The 16138-nt window shown below is 41.5% G+C and overlaps 1 protein-coding gene across 2 annotated transcripts in view; it reads right to left on the minus strand.

Moving 5' to 3' along the window:
* plcb3 (phospholipase C, beta 3 (phosphatidylinositol-specific)) overlaps positions 1 to 16138 on the minus strand; it is a 60110-nt gene that overhangs the window by 14594 nt on the left and 29378 nt on the right. For both annotated transcript variants that reach the window (XM_053342913.1, XM_053342912.1), the window contains 5 exons: positions 3814 to 3882; positions 1451 to 1588; positions 1042 to 1121; positions 898 to 951; positions 557 to 629 (listed from right to left, as the gene is read on the minus strand). In XM_053342913.1, the coding sequence (XP_053198888.1) occupies positions 557 to 629; positions 898 to 951; positions 1042 to 1121; positions 1451 to 1588; positions 3814 to 3882 (414 nt within the window). The remainder of the gene's footprint in view (positions 1 to 556; positions 630 to 897; positions 952 to 1041; positions 1122 to 1450; positions 1589 to 3813; positions 3883 to 16138) is intronic.

A 16138-nucleotide genomic window follows, 5' to 3' on the forward strand; every position in this document is an offset into this window, starting at 1 on the left:
TTTTAGCACACAATTGTAACTTCGCTGCTCATTTACTTACTACTTTTCATGTTGTGTCAATAGCGATATATGCCTTTAAATTTGGCGTTTTGGGAGGTGTGCTTATTGACTTTTTTGTCAATAGTTAGATGAGAGGATTGATAGCACTCACATGTACAGTACATATAAAGCTAGAGCCAGCAGCTGGTTAGTCAGCTCAGCACAAAGCCTGGAAACAGGGGGAAACAGCTAGCCTTCCTCTGTCCAAAGATAACAAAATCTGCTTAGCAGCACTGCTAAAGTTGACCAAATAACACATTTTATCTTCTTTGTTTAATCCAGTCAAAACCACAACAGAAAAAAAAATTGCACTGTAATGCGTACAGGAAGTTAATTAAATAACAAATGATCATACGATCCTAAAAGCAGTTTCTTCCCTTCCTTGTACTCAAGAAGCATGCAAAGAATGCAGTGTACCCCCGCTGGAGAGAGACTCATGCTACTTTAAAAAAATGTTGTCATGTATGAACACATATCTCCAGTAGGCACGTCGTCAGTGATTGCTTTTGATGAGTACCTTGTTATTTACGAGGCCACACTGCTCCAGAGCCGTCTCCACTCTCTTTTTATCTGAAAACATCTTGAGAATACTGAAAGAAAGAGTTTAGAGAGATAACAGTCAGTGTTCAAAGGACTTTTATCACCACGCAACATTTATTTTTCTCTACATGAAAATCAAACACTCAAACAGAGTCTGAAAGGATTATGAGTGACACAAATGACAAAGGGGAACATGACCAAAACATCAACAGTGAGCAGAGATAAACTAGTCATGAGATGAGAAAGTGAAAGAGAGATAGAGAAGAGGAAAAGAAAGAAGAAGTGGCTTAAAATTCTGGCTGGTGTGTGTTTTCTCACTTCTTCACTGGAATCTTCCCGTCCTGATTCACCTGCAACTTTAACTTAGTGTACCTGAGAAAGAGAAGGGAGAGAGGCTTTAAAAAGAATGACCTAAACATCTGCAGCTGCCTAATGTCAAGATAAGACAACACAAGGTCTTACGCTTTGAGGAGGAAGGTGTTCCGCGATGAATTCTGGGAGAGTATGTTTGTGGCCAAAGTGAACAGCTCATCTGTCCAAATCTGGAAACACACACACACACACACGGACAAGAACGAGAGGATAAAAACAGCGTTGTGTGACTGCTCGTCTCATGTCGAAACTAAGCAAAGCAGTTTTTCTATATACAACATACAAACACACACTCACACACACTCAGAGGAAATAATCCCTCTTTACAACCCCTAAACACGCACATACACATGCCTCTATGTCAACATTGTAAAGTAAGTAATCAAGATACGGCCTGAGGGGGAAAATGAAGACAGAAAGGAGGCAGAGGACAAGTGTAAGTTTAAATCATTTGATTATGTACAGATTATGGGATGATGGTGGTAGTTTCCATGGTTACCTTAGCTGTGTCTTCCTGCATAGCCTGGAAGTTGAGATAGGAGGTGTTGACCAGGTCGTTTCCATAGACGACGGTTACCAGCTTCCCTTCTACACTGTCAGCCTTACCGCATCCGAGCACATCCCGCACCTTGTGGTCCTGACACACACACAGACACAGACACATTTATTTACACTTGTGTATTGTTTAGGACATTTTATTTACACACAGCGTGACAGAAACAATATATTGACTACAACTCTGCTTTGACTCTACAAACTCTTGTGTAAAAAGAGCCCTACCCACTCTTTGTCCATCTCTCTGTCTGCCGAGGACAGTAAATGTGATGCATGTGGTCGAGCACTCTGATCTAATTAACTAAACGACTCTTTCTTCCTTTGTAGACTTCTCTCTCTCTCTTTCTCTCTCTCTTTCTCTCTCTTGCACCAGCTCTCGCCAACATCCAATGTCTCTCCAATTATGCATTCTCTCCATCACTCGCTCTCTCTGTCTATCATTCCCATTAAATTAATTAACTTGGATGACTGTTTATGAATAAATATACTGCCAAAACCAGTGCACTAAAAGTACATTAACATAACACAGGAAGCAAGTTTAAAGGGTTGGTTCGCCCAAATTGCAGATCACTTCATCATTGCATTTCTAGCGGTATCTAACCATGCAGATCATTCTGAGAACAGGTTTTGAGATATCCATCTCAGAGGTTTCTCCCTCCACCACAATACAATTATGGAAAATTAAATTTCATGTGGTCAATCATCATTTTCATCGAAAAAAATGTCATTTGAAGGAACTAAAGAGAAATGTGTCTTCCCAGAAACAGTGTCTTTCTTTACTGAAGATAATCCACAGATCTAACCATCTACAGTTTTCTTTGGAACAAAGTCTACCAAAGAAAAATTCCCTATAAAGCTGTAGACAGTGTGGTCTGTGGACTCTCCAGAGTGACAAGAACATTGTCTCTGGATATAAATATTGTGGAACTTTAAAAACTTCAATAAGTTATTTGTTGGCCACCTGGGGCTACAAAACTGTGTATACAGCATTGACATATTAACATCTAAGAGCTGATAAATGGAATTTGTTGGCAACAACACATTCAGCAGATGCAAAGTAACATTAGCATCTATTTGGAGTCGTGTTTTCTGACTATCTGAATGCTATTCTGCTCTGTTTTTGGTCTCCACCGTTTCCTGAGAGAAATATCTGGCTGTTGCAGCTTAATACTCAACTACATTCACTGGCTAGATGGTAACTTTGTCTGCTGTTCTGCATCTGTAAATGAGACAGATGAGAGCAGTAGGATGAACCAAAACAGTAAAGATGATGTACAAAATAATGAGTTGAGATGCTCAGATGCTGTGCAGAGCTGAGAGGACCAGCAGTAAGTTGATAATCATCAGTGGGTTCAACATGGAAACAATCTCTTTCACATGGCACATAGTCATTTGAGCCACTGTTAACATTAACATTGATTATGGCAGCTTCAGAATTAATTTGTTTGTTAATGTTGTAAGCAACACAAACAAAATTTGAGCAGGTTAAACCAAAACTATTTCTATGACTAGATACCACGGAGACAGTTGAGAAGGGTTTTTTTATAATTTGAATGTCCTGTCCCTTTAAGCACTCAAATATGGTGATGTTTTATGTTGGCCAGCAACACAGAGCAGCAAAAACTGTTGCATCACTTTTTTCTGTTTTTTTTACTAAAATGATTCACAAAAGCTTGCACCATCCAACACAACCATGAGTTTGAGCCATTCACCACTAATACCAGACTTTATGTTAGCGTATCTACCAACCACATTTAGGCTCTTACACAACGACTTCCTCGCCAACAGTCACTGGTTATATCACTTCCTGTCTGACAGCCCATCTGTCAGCAGGCTCATTAGCACTCTGTCACCTTTGCACCATCAGCTGAGAGAGGAAAGACTCATGTACAGCACACACACGCACCTTTTGGTGACAGTCACACTTGAGCATCACATATCTGCTCAGAGGACAGTGATTAACAGGAGGAGGTGACAGCTTCTTTATGTATTGCAGCTCAGTTCAATGAGGCTTTACATACATTCTTTACATTGTCAAAGCAAGTGTGAAATAAAAGCAAGGATTGTGATTTTGCAGTTGAGACAATATACAGATAAGTTAAGATTACTTCAAATAAAACAGAATTATGTAGAAATTACAGTTAAAAATATATAAATAAACAAGGACTATATGAACATTGCAACTTTTTTTTCAAATAAACAGATTTGAAGATACATGTTCTGTGTATCTGACAGACAGATGGGTATCTCTCTCTCTCTCTTTCTCTCACACACACACACACACACACACACACACACAATACCAACCTTTGGTAGCTTGGCGTACTTTCCTGTTCGGGTGTCCCTGATGGTGCTAATGTCCAGAATCTCCACCTCCTAAAACAAAGACAAATGTCAGAGGTCTTGTGTTAGCAGTGAACCTCCCTTGTTGAGTCATGGATGTGCAGGAAAGAAATTGAACATGAATCAGTAATGGACATATAATTATATTATTTTGGCATATTATTCAGTATCACTGTTGCAAATCAGGGAAATAGGAAACAGCAATAATGAAATGTTTGTGAAAAAAAGTGAACAGGAAATGTACTTTAGCTGATAATGGGGGGTGATGGTCATGGTCACACTCCAGTTTAATGTACATTATTTTCTGCTGTTTGCACTTAATGCATCAAGCCCTAAGTAGGAACACTGATGGAATAAAAGTATTCTTTTAGATGGATGGGAAAGATGAAGAAAACTTGAACAAAGGTCGGAGTAGAAATTAATTCCTCAGGCTAAAAGCTTCTTCTCTGTCTAGCTTTTCACCTCCTTCCATTAAATCTTCTTTTATTTCTCTTTATCAGACTTCCTGGATTCTCTGGATATAAAACATAACTGCTGACATACGGACTATGTGCATTGCGTGAGTACTATGGAAAAAACTGAGAGAGAAATGGGTGATATTTAGGGGGAACTTTTGAACAAGCGCTGACACGTAACGTTCACATATCGTTGTGTTACAGCATTATACATGCAAATCTGCTCCACACGCCCCCACATACATCCACACATATGCAAAGAAGCGGAACACACACAGAGATGACAGCAAAAGATGCGCACAACACTACAGCAAGTGAGGATTGATTCATTCATAACCCGGAGGAGAATGTCTTACAGCAGTAGAGAAGAAGCAACGGACGGAAATGGGAGGGAGGAGAGGGAGGGAGGAGAGTGTGGTCATAAACCCAGCCATAAACACAGAGGAGCATGCACTGTAAATATTTGTTTAGTGTTTCACTCTTAGCTTTCTTAATACATCCATGTCAGTCATCTCACCACATCTTTTTTTTTCTTCCAATCTTTCTCTTTCACTCTCTCCCTGCAGCTTGCTGTGGCACTTGAATGTTTTTTAAGGCACGTTATACATTTTCTTTCTCCATCCTAAGTCGTTTCATTAATAAGAAAAACAAGTTATGTTTACATCTCTCTTCCTGTTACTCTTTGTCTCAGTCTGCAACTATTTGTCAGATTGTGAAAGGTCTACTTGTCTGATGTTCGACTCATATTTTCTCTACAAAAGTAAACTCACTATCCTGGACTTTGGTATAGAAACGTCACGTCCTCAGTCCTTCTTTCGTTACATTATTCTATCTGTGATGTCATCACCCTGCAAACTGTCACACTCCCTTGGGATTGGCCACGAGTAAAAAAGGTCAAAAGTGTTAGACCAATGGGGATAAACTCTGTCTCAAAATTTGTCCTCTGATTGGCCTGTGGAGAATAACTTAGTTCCTGGGGGAATAAACCGCTTCTGGGTCTGTAGGACGCACAACCTCCTCCTCTCCCACAGGCCGTGGTTTCATTCTACCATTACCATGGTGACTCCTTGGAGACCACAGTAATGAGACTACAACTTTGTCTCCCGCCTGTGTGTGTGTGTGTGTCTCTGACAGTTAACGTTTTCTAACTGGCTAGTATCACTAGCCCTGAGAAGACACACACACACACACACACACACACACACACACACATATGCAGCAATATGTACACAGGCATATCCTCGACATGCAGGTTCCAACTTGTGAAACATCCTGACCTGTTGAGCAACACAGGGTGTGTGTGCGTGTATGTGTGTGTGTGTGTGTTTGTGTGTGTGTGTGTGTGTGTGTGTAGGTGTGTGCATGTGGAAAAGGCTTTCAAGTCAGTACACATTAAATTCATGTGACACAGAAGCCTGAGCATTTCTTCACGAACGAATTGTCACTCAGGACGAGCACAAATGTGTTACCATGTGATCAGAAAAGCGGGTGAACTGATACGTGTGTGTTTTTGCCCATAGTTGTGTATCCAAGCACACGACAGGGTGCATGTGCCCGTGTGAAGGTCGGTCATCTCTGAGAGCACATTCCTAACATATTCCGGCCTTCTGCTCAGTTAGCGTGCTTCTCTGTGTGTGTTTCAGTGTGTAATATTTAGCTAGTCATGGCAGCTATACCGATCCATTCATCTTAGTGTTAAACCCAAACACAGCTCACTCCATTTATCACTCCAGACTCTGGCTGCAGGCTCATTATGGCTCCAAATTACTCCGGGTGAGAGTTTTCCAGGAGTCATGTTGTGATAAACTGCTATAATTTACTCTAATTTACTGTGTTTTGGTGGAGTGAAGAACTTTCCCTCAGCCTGCAGCAAGTGCTCCTGCCATAGTAAGTGATTTCCTACATTTCCCAGAATACACTCCCACATCCCTTCTAGTAACTTGCCTTGAACTTTCCGCGCTCAGTCCCTAAAACTGTACTTCCGCTATCTATCCCTGTAATCCACCCTTGACTCAAAACAAACATATACAGCAATGCATTCTAGTGTATAAAGCATTGAAGAAGCTAATCATACTCCTTCTTTCATGGAGGCCGTACCAAAATCATCACTGCTTATGTTATAGATCTTCTTTAATCAACCACAGACACACTGATCCAATCTCTTACAGACAAGCAGTGGTGTAGGCTATCTTACAATCTGATGAAACTTTCACTATTTATTTAGTTAGCCTTTATGCAACTCTGGGTACAGATTCAGCCACTAAATGGACCTTATGGTGAGGTTGTTTTCTCAGCTGCTCTTTCCCAGATCAAGAATGAGCTGTGAACCTCAGCTTTAAAGTCAAGACATCTATGAGCACTCTGAACAAAAATGGAATTGTGACAACTCTGCAACGTCCAACTACTGAAGAAGATTATGTGATACGATGGAAATGCTCCAGAAGCAGCTACTCATCGGACTGTTTTCACATGTTAATTCCAAGGTCGACTTTAAAGACATTTCCGGGAATTAGCGTCACTCTCTGCTACAGTGTGTTTGACTGCAAGCCAGAAAGGTTCAATCTTAAAATACCAGAACAGTACAATATGTACTGTATGTACTTTTAAACTTTGATATTATGCATTGTGTGCAGCAGCAACAAATGTAATAACAAGACAGGAACGCTTGTTTTTGGCAAATCCACTGACTTAATTAATTACCTGACAAATAAGGCAATTCATCATAGAGTATGTTTACATGTAAACTAGCAGCTCAGTGTTGAGTCTTATCATGGTTTTTGGCTCTTCTTGAGATGTGGTGTTTACATCATTGAAGAAATCTCGTTATAAAACTCTCTGTATATATGATTCTGACATTATCCAGGTTTCTAATCATCTAAGTTTGTCTTTGACTCCTCAACATTTGTTCCAATCTGTTATTTCTGTCCTGAAGGAGAAGCTGCAGACGTACATTTACAGATATGAGAATAGCATTGATACTTTCTTACACAGCAGCCTTCACTTTGTTGTTTTGCTCTAGCGTTCCTAAGTGTTTTTTTGATCCAGCAGTATTTAATAGGTCAGTCTATATTTAGGCGCTAATCACAGGTACAGTAAGTGTTCGTGCACTTTGATTAAGCCGTCATACACTTTCACATAGACTCCTTTCCTTCCTTCATTTCTCTGATTGACTTCCCACTTCCCCTCCTTCCTCCTGCCCCTGCCACTCACCTCCATTCATTTTCTCCAGATTGGTGAAATATGAAAGGGCAACAAAACAATCACGAGAGCGCCACTCCTTTCCTGTGACGCGCCTGCGTGTGCATTTAAAAGATCACTGCAGCTAAATATGTCTCAAATGACCAAATGACCAATCACGGCTCCTATCAAATGGCACATGATGACGGCATATAGGAAACTGATCCTCCTGAACACACACACACACACACACACACACACACACACACGCACACACACACAAGCATATACACACTATCGAGCACATTGCCAAGACAGCGTGCGTCTCCACCCTCTACTGCTTGGCTGTGACCCAACTGGCCAATCAGAGCTGAGAAGTCGGCGACGAGGAGAGGAGAGGACATAGTGGACAGAAGATGGATTTAAAAGACAGAAAGAGTGAAGAAGCAGAACAAAGAGAATGTCAAAAAGTTTTATGGTTGGGATGGGAGAGTTGACAAGGTGTTTAGAGAGAGAAGGAAGGGGACACTTAATATCGCTGTGAAGCATGGGGCAGTTTTATAACTCTGTCTCTGCGTCTATGTCACCTCGTAATATTTCCTCTTGTGTTTATCAATAGGATCACACTCTCCCCTACTGCCCCCGCCCCTTCTTTATCAGTTTATCTTCGTGTCACTCTTTCTTCCTCATTCAGTTGTTTCGTATTTCTGTTTCTAGAGTCCGTGGTGGGAGCAAATGCAGAGAGAGAGTAAACATGAGGGACAGTATATTAACATTTACATTGTAGCCACTTAAAGCCTAAACTCTCATCCCTAATCTGTGAAATGTCAAAATCTATAGAGAAGAGGAAAAGATGACGAATGCCGAAGGGAGCGAGCAAAAACATCATTTACAAGACGGAAAAAGAAAAAAGAAAAAGGAGCATCGATAAAATACACACACACACACACACACACACACACACACACACACACACACACACACACACACACACACACATATAAACAAAGCAGTATTAGCACATGTCTTGAAGTACATATAAGTACAGGCGGGAACACACTCACACACACACACACACACACACACACACACACACACACTACACACACTACAAAAATAGTTGCAGCGATCATCAATCTCTCACAAAACACAAACACACATAGATCAGTGGGGGTGAACTTCCAGCACAAACACGCATGTGTGGCCGCCCACTGCACACAGAAATACTCCCAGAAAGACAAGACATGAAAAGTAAAAGGAGAACACAGGAAGACAGTAGAGGCGTAGTTTAAAGGAGCAGTCCAACATTTTGAAAGTACACTAATTCGCTTTATGTCTACAGTACAGCACTTTGATGCCTGGACCTTAAATAAGGAGTAAATACTGTAAGCATCACCTGCTAATTGCCTCTCAGTGAAGAAATACAGAAAGTGAGCACACTCCAAACAAGTGCGGCAAGAACTGGTAGTGAAGGTTGAAGCAGAGAGTCAGTCTTTAAACAGTGAGGGATGTTTTCAGTGGACAGTTTTTGGAAATAATTTAACCCCCTGCCTTCACTTTCTAATAAGTCTGGCTAAGCGACAGGTTTGTTTAAACTGGACTAATCCTTTAAAGTTGCATGGATTTTCAGGCCTGCTGCTGATATACACAAAGGGAAGTTTCATTAGCTAAGCAGAGAGAAAAACAGCACACACACTCACACATACACACGTAAATAGGAACACACATTTTGGAGGAAGCATCTACATACAATGGATTTGATACTAAGTGGTTTCTCAGTTCTTCATATGATGAAAAACTCCATTTCTATGCTTATGTGTGCGTGTGTGTTTGTACAGCGGTGCAGCGTATGTGTGTGTGTGTGTGTGTGTGTATGTATGTATGTATGTGTGTGTGTGAGTGAGGGAGAGAGTGAGAAAATTAAGAACGTTCCGCCATGTGCACTGAGAGATAATGTCAACAGAAAATCAAACATGTGACTGAGCGAAATACAGAAACCAAAAGAAAAGAGAAAGGAGGAGGAAGCTGTCACATTATCGACAGGCACACTCAACTTCCCCTGTGATCCACTGACTGGGTGTTTACCCAAAAGAAATGACCCACAGTACATGTGTGTGTCTCTGTGTGTGTGTGTGTGTGTGTGTGTGTGTGTGTGTGTGTGTGTGTTATGTAAACCCACTGTACCTTAAGAATTCTTTGTGGATGTTTGACTTGAGCCACATAGCCAATCTCTGATAGATCTGTATTTACACCTGCCAACAATTGTGCCACTAACAATTCAGCGGGCTCATTTTTACACACACACACACACACACACACACACACACGCCCACGCCCACGCCCACGCCCACGCCCACGCACACACACACACACAGTTGGTTATAGCTCTAAATATGTGTTTATATTTCTAGCTTATCAAAAGTGTGAATAAACTTTTTTCTATTGTATCTATATTCTGTGTATCATTGTAAATTGAGTATCTTTAGATCGGTTATACTAAATCTTTGTTGAAAATGTCAGCTGAAATTCTATCCATTAAAGGAATAGTCTGTAATTAACACAATTGCTTTCTTGCTCAGAATCAGTTGAGAAGATCAATACCACTCTTATGTCTAGATGGTGACTATGGAGCTGGAGCCAGAAGCCAGAACAGCAGTTTCCCCGCTATCATCATCTCACCTAACTCTCGGCAAACACGTGTGTAAGCGAGTCGATTTCTATTTCTCTGGACAAATAATCCAAAACAAAAGAAATGAACACATTAATCAATAGTGGAAAATGAAACAATGATCCTGGTCGCCGCGTCCACTCAATTCCACACCTCCAGCAACTCTGGTGATTCTGAGGCAGCTCCCTGGCGTGTTTGTTAAAATCACCTCACAGGTAACACTAAAGCAGTGTTTGTTTACGGCTTGTGGGTGTTTGCGTGTGTGTGTCCCGCCCCTCAATCTGGTCCAAGTATGTGAAATCAATTTACATCCGTTAGCAGCTAAATTAGTGTTTTGTGCTTGCATCCCTGGGGGTAAATGTCTGAAAGCTCAGGTGCTATTGTCATGCTATTGACACAATCTGTACATCTTTGAGTGGGAGGAGGGGTGGGGTGGGGTGGGGTGGGGAGAGCATGGACAGAAGGACAGTGAGAAGAATTTGGAGAAACGGGAAAATGTGGAGGAGGAGGAAGAACAAGAGGAGGAGCGGGGGAGAAGGAAGAGGGGGCAACAAAATTCCCCCAAACCCCCATCTCCTTGTCTGAGCAACTTCCTGCCCACTTTCCCACGCCAAGAGAGAGAATGGGAGATTAGAAGTGTTGTTGCAAGAAATTAAGAGGCAATAACTCTGGGGAAAAAAGGGGGCTATGTGAGAACATGCTTTGATGAGAAGAAGGAGAAGGAGAAGGAGAAGGAGAAGGAGAAGGAGATGGAGAAGGAGAAGGAAAAGGAGAAGGAGAAGAAGCAAAGGAGCGAGATAGAAGAAAAAAACTGAGATGGTGAGAAAACGGAGATAGCAAGGCGGAAGACAAAGGGCAAGAAAAGATGGAGAGCAGAGAAGGAGGAAATGTCATCCTTCAGTTTATATAAGAAGAACAACTTCTGCCTCATGTGCCTGACAGCTACCAGCTGCCCTGAGACAGAGAGACATGGGGAAGGAAAGGGTGGAGAGAAAGACAAATTGAAGGTGGATTAGCAGTGTAGAAACAGGGTAACAGCCAAACATCCCAAGTAAAACAAAGCGGTGGGGAGGATTAGCTGCTGTGCCAGGTGCATTTCAGATCATCCTGCTGTGGCAGGTGAGGCTGCACTCCACCCGGATCTGCTCAACAGCATTATATCAAAACGCTTCTGTTCGTTTATTGGAAACTATATTTTAGCTGACAAATCATCTGTGCTGGCAAAAGCCGTGTGGAAAATTTTTGCAGAAATGTTTTTGAACAGGGAAAGGAGGTGCCATGAATAATATCTGGCCTGTTTAGCACAGGTTGGCTGTACAGTGGAGACCAGGCTTTACACTGTGTCTTGTTCTCTGAAACACGTCACATTTTCATGTCCTGTTTATTCTCTGTAACACGTTTAGCATCCAGTGAAGGAAGTGTTAGAAGGAAGTTTGATTGACAAGTAAAATGGGAAACCAATCCAGAGCCAAGAAAGTAGAATTATAAACTGCAATATAGCACCAGTTAAACGTGCTAGAAACACACACACCTGAGTATTACAACTAAAAATGATTGAACCACTTAGATTTTTTATTTACAAGACCTCTTACAGAGGGTTAGCTTTTAACTTTAAAACATATTTTAAATGAGTCTTTCTTTTTGGGAGTTTCTCTTGATGATGGTTGAAGCAGAGAGCAATTAAGAGCTTTTTTACTTTCGGCAGGTGTGGCTCAAAACAGGCTGACAATCTATCCTGTGTTCAACAAGAAATATAACAAATGCAGGTATAGTGCATGGTACAATACTTAACAGTTAATGTCCTCTCATGCTCTGTTACATAAAACTGATGATTGATCAATTTTGACTTAAAGGCTTTGATAGGAAGAGATTCCCCCATCCACAGAGGACGAGAATGGAAATTATAGGAAATTATATGCTGAGGCCTTCACAGTCACTAGATCTCAACCAAACTGAACACCTATGGGAGGTTCTGGACTCATTAGTGCATCCACTGAAAGAACAATATTCATCCCTACTGCAGAGCTCCATACACTTAGTTTAATACCTATATCTGCCACAACACGCTGAAGTCATTCTGGAGGATTGTGGTGACCCAACACCTTTATGTTGTTTTTTCCTTTAATTGGTCATCATCTGTATCTGTCATCTATCAGATTCACACCCCCTTGTTAACCTGAATTGAGGCTTTTCAATGGCAGAAATGTGGGATTAGGTTGCAGGAGTTTCCATGGAGGATTTGAGGATTCTTGTGAATCTGAGATGACGACAGCCAAGCGTAACCTTCCAAGCCTAACAGAGTAATCCTTTAATAAACTTAGTTGATCAATATGATGGATTGCCAGCTGTAATGAAAATGTAAGGAGGGAGGTAGAGGAGAAAAAGGACACACAAAGTGAGATTAGCAGGTGTCTGCAAGCATACTGTATGTTGTAATAGATATGTGGGATTTGGGATGTGGGTGTGGGTCTTGTGTAACCGTCGGCTACTGGCATCCACTTTGCATTTCACCTCAGCGGGACTGAACCCAACAGAACACCGGTTGAGGTATTAGCTTTCCTAACTTGGATACCATGGAGGTCACTGAAGGGGTTGCAGCAGGTTTTTATTCCTTAGATTCCTCAGACACAACAGGAGACCGTTAATGTTAGAAACATTTTCCTGTAAGAAAAAAAAAAAGGGTTTCTGTGGTCTAAATCATGTCTACTCTGGGCAGCTGCCGGACATGAGCAGTTTTAACTTTTCTATGTTTGGTAACTGGTGAAATATGCACTGTTTAATTAAAGCTACCAGTTGGAACAAACCTGCCTTGTGACAGAATAAATTAGTAATGTGGGAGTATATCTCTTCAAGGTGCTACATCAAACAGTATCAGCTATGTTACACTAACACTCAGCCTGGCCTGGAGGTTATGTTAGTGAGTCTTGCTTTCATTACTTTTAAATATTTTTACTAAAATCAACTCCTGTGTACGCCGCTCGATTTATGCAAGCAGAGCGCCCAGGCAGAAGATACTGGTAATAAATCACATGAGTGCTGCTGCAGAAATGTGTTTCAGAGCATATTAATAAAAGCTTTATCTCAATGTGCAGATAGTGGACAGCGATTTAAAGAGCCAGGAAAAGAAAGGAGGAGAGACTGAAGGACAGTGAGTGAACAGGAAAGAAAAATAGTGACAATTGGTGCATGAGGGGTGTGTCTGCCTCCGTTCACCGCCAAGCCACTGTGTGCATGTGTGTGTGCAGATGTGCTTGTGTGCGTGCATGTATCTGTCAGCAACAGTTGGTTGTTATCGCCACTGACTCAAGCTTTATGGGAAATTCTGGGCACTTGAGGATGGACACACACATGCACACACGTACACACACACACACACACACACGCACACACACGTACACACACACACACACACACACGTCAGAGGACTTGTAACAGTACACAAGATGTAGAGAGAAAGATAACTGGGGGAAAACAGGAGGAAAGGATAGAGGGAGGAGGGAGGGAGAGAGGGAGAGAGAGAGAGAGAGAGAGAGAGAGAGAGAGAGAGGAAGAGGGATGTTGAAGATTATTCTGGAGAGATAGAGAAAAAAAGATAAAGCAGACTGGTAGAGCAGGAAGAACATTTTTCTCAAGCTAAGAAGATCGAATTAAGGAAATGGTCTCAAAGAAAAGGTGTCAAGGAAGAGACAGATGAAACATAACTGGCAGAGATTCCTAAAAGGAGGAAAAAAGTTAGGCCTAACAGGAAGACAGAAAATGGACAGATGACAGGATATAGGACTAAGCCAAGACGAATATCTGGAGAAAAGGTGAAAGGGCAGACATTCAGATGGATATACAAAAGGAGCAGGATGGGAATGAGACAAACCAGATTTCAGAGTAGAAGGATAAAAAGGATGATGGATAGAAGAAGAAAAAAGGCTGAAACGTGCTTGAACAGATATTAACTATAATGGTTAGGAGCTTTTTTCCATGACACACCTGCGTTTTAACAGGAGCTGTATCAACCAATCAACTTGCTTGCTGCTCAGGTGTTGCACATCTGTCTGAGCATCTGCAATCTATGATTACTATCCTCTATGAAGAACAATTTATGTATATTCTATTTCTTTATAATGCCCAACATTACATTCAGTTCTTATTCCTCTTTAACTTTAACCTCCATGTGCTCTTGAGGATAAAACCACAGGGACTGAGCTTTCATGCCATGTGTTTGTCCTTCCTCAAAAAAAAAAAAATGCAACGTCATCGCTGTGTCCTTCTCACCTCCGTCCTCTTCTCTGAAGTCGAGCGTCGTCACAAAACTTATTGTGACACTTTTGGGTTGCACACTTGTAATTGTCCTTGCGAGTCTTTGCGGAGATGCTAAAAATAACTTCAGCTAGAGCCGCAATTCAGTTCTACTCGCTGATCATCGGCACCCTGAATTCCCCAAAGCATGCACGTATAGGTCTCGATCACAACTGAAAGGAAAGAATCCTAAAATTCAAGCAACAGACGTCAGACGAAGCTGAAAACTCAGTTGACATCTTAAGTAATAAGCAGAGCAGAGCAGCGAAAAATAAAAAACTGCACTGGAGATCAAATATTTTGGGTACCGCTATTCAGAGAAATGGGTTCCAACCAGAATACCCTTGTCATCTGTGTAAAAAAACGTATTAACTGATCTCATTAATAATAGCTGGATATCTGTGTTGCAGTGTCCTCTTTCTTTTCGGCTCCGGTTGGAAATCTCCGGGGGAGCCACAAAGCTGAATTAAAGCTTCACTTCGGGAAAGCTGAAATCCCAGTCACCTTGAAATAAGACTTTAGTTGTATATCTAGAAATTCAGGCGTGCTTATTCTCGCATTGGATCAGGGTAGGGAAGTTTCAGGAGACATAGAGGAGAAGCCGACTAGCAGGTTTTTCACTCCTACTGTCCTGTTGTTCTGAGACAGATCTAAACCTGCGTCACTGCCGAAATTTGATACACAGAAATGTTGAAGAAACAGACATCACAGCAGCGGTGAGACACTCTGATTGACAAGTACACTGACATACTGTATTACAAAAAGAACATTAAATTACTGATGTGCAACTTTTTGGACATTAAATGAACCTCCATTATCAAGCTCATGCCAATCTCTGACTCTCTCTGTCTACCGTACATGCCTAATTAATAGCCATACTTGTCTGTGACTGGCCTTAGTTGTCTAGATGTTTTAATGCGTTCCATTTACTGCGGTCAAGGCCAACAGAGAGCAGCATTTCGGCTCCTGAAGTAAGAATAGTGGCCACGGTCCAGTTCAGCCACGCCAACATTAACAAATATGAAAAGCTGCAAGTAAAGAGAGACGAGCCAAACATTGCGGCACACACAAGGCAAATGAGGTGGCACTGGTGCTGCTTCTTTTTTTTTTATTTTCTCTCTCACAACATTTCCAGGGAAGCAGACGGAAGTTGTCTTTGTAGTTTCTAGATACAATCTGACACAGCAATATGAAAATGAAATGATTTGCATGGCCGCACACAAGTAAGCAAACATATCACAGTCAGTTTAAGAGATGTTTCACTTAGATTTCTGTAATCACGCTCAGAGGGATTCAGAAGATGATGCTTTGCCTCTGCAGTTTTTGTCTCCATTTCCTGTTCTCTTTTTCTTGCTTTTTTTGTGACTCTACGGCAAACTTGTTGTCATTCTACAGCAAATTTAAGGGATGTTACCAATTAACCTCTTCTTTCAAGCTGCGTGTCTTTCTAAAACCAAATACAGCCAGCGTGTAAGAGAGGCTTCATCATCATGTTGAAAAGATTTAATGACTGGCGGTCTGACTCTTTGCTAAACAGTGTCACGGTTGCACCTCAGGCGACAAACGGCCTATTATCTCAATACCACACACACACTCTCGCACGCACGCACATACACACACACACACACACGCATGAGCCGTCACATGCACAAGCAAGACACCGGGATAAAACTGAGTATTTAAAGTCTCTGTGTATTAC

The sequence above is a fragment of the Scomber japonicus genome, chromosome 22 (genome assembly GCF_027409825.1).
Source record: "Scomber japonicus isolate fScoJap1 chromosome 22, fScoJap1.pri, whole genome shotgun sequence".
In the NCBI taxonomy this organism is placed as follows: Eukaryota; Metazoa; Chordata; class Actinopteri; order Scombriformes; family Scombridae; genus Scomber; species Scomber japonicus.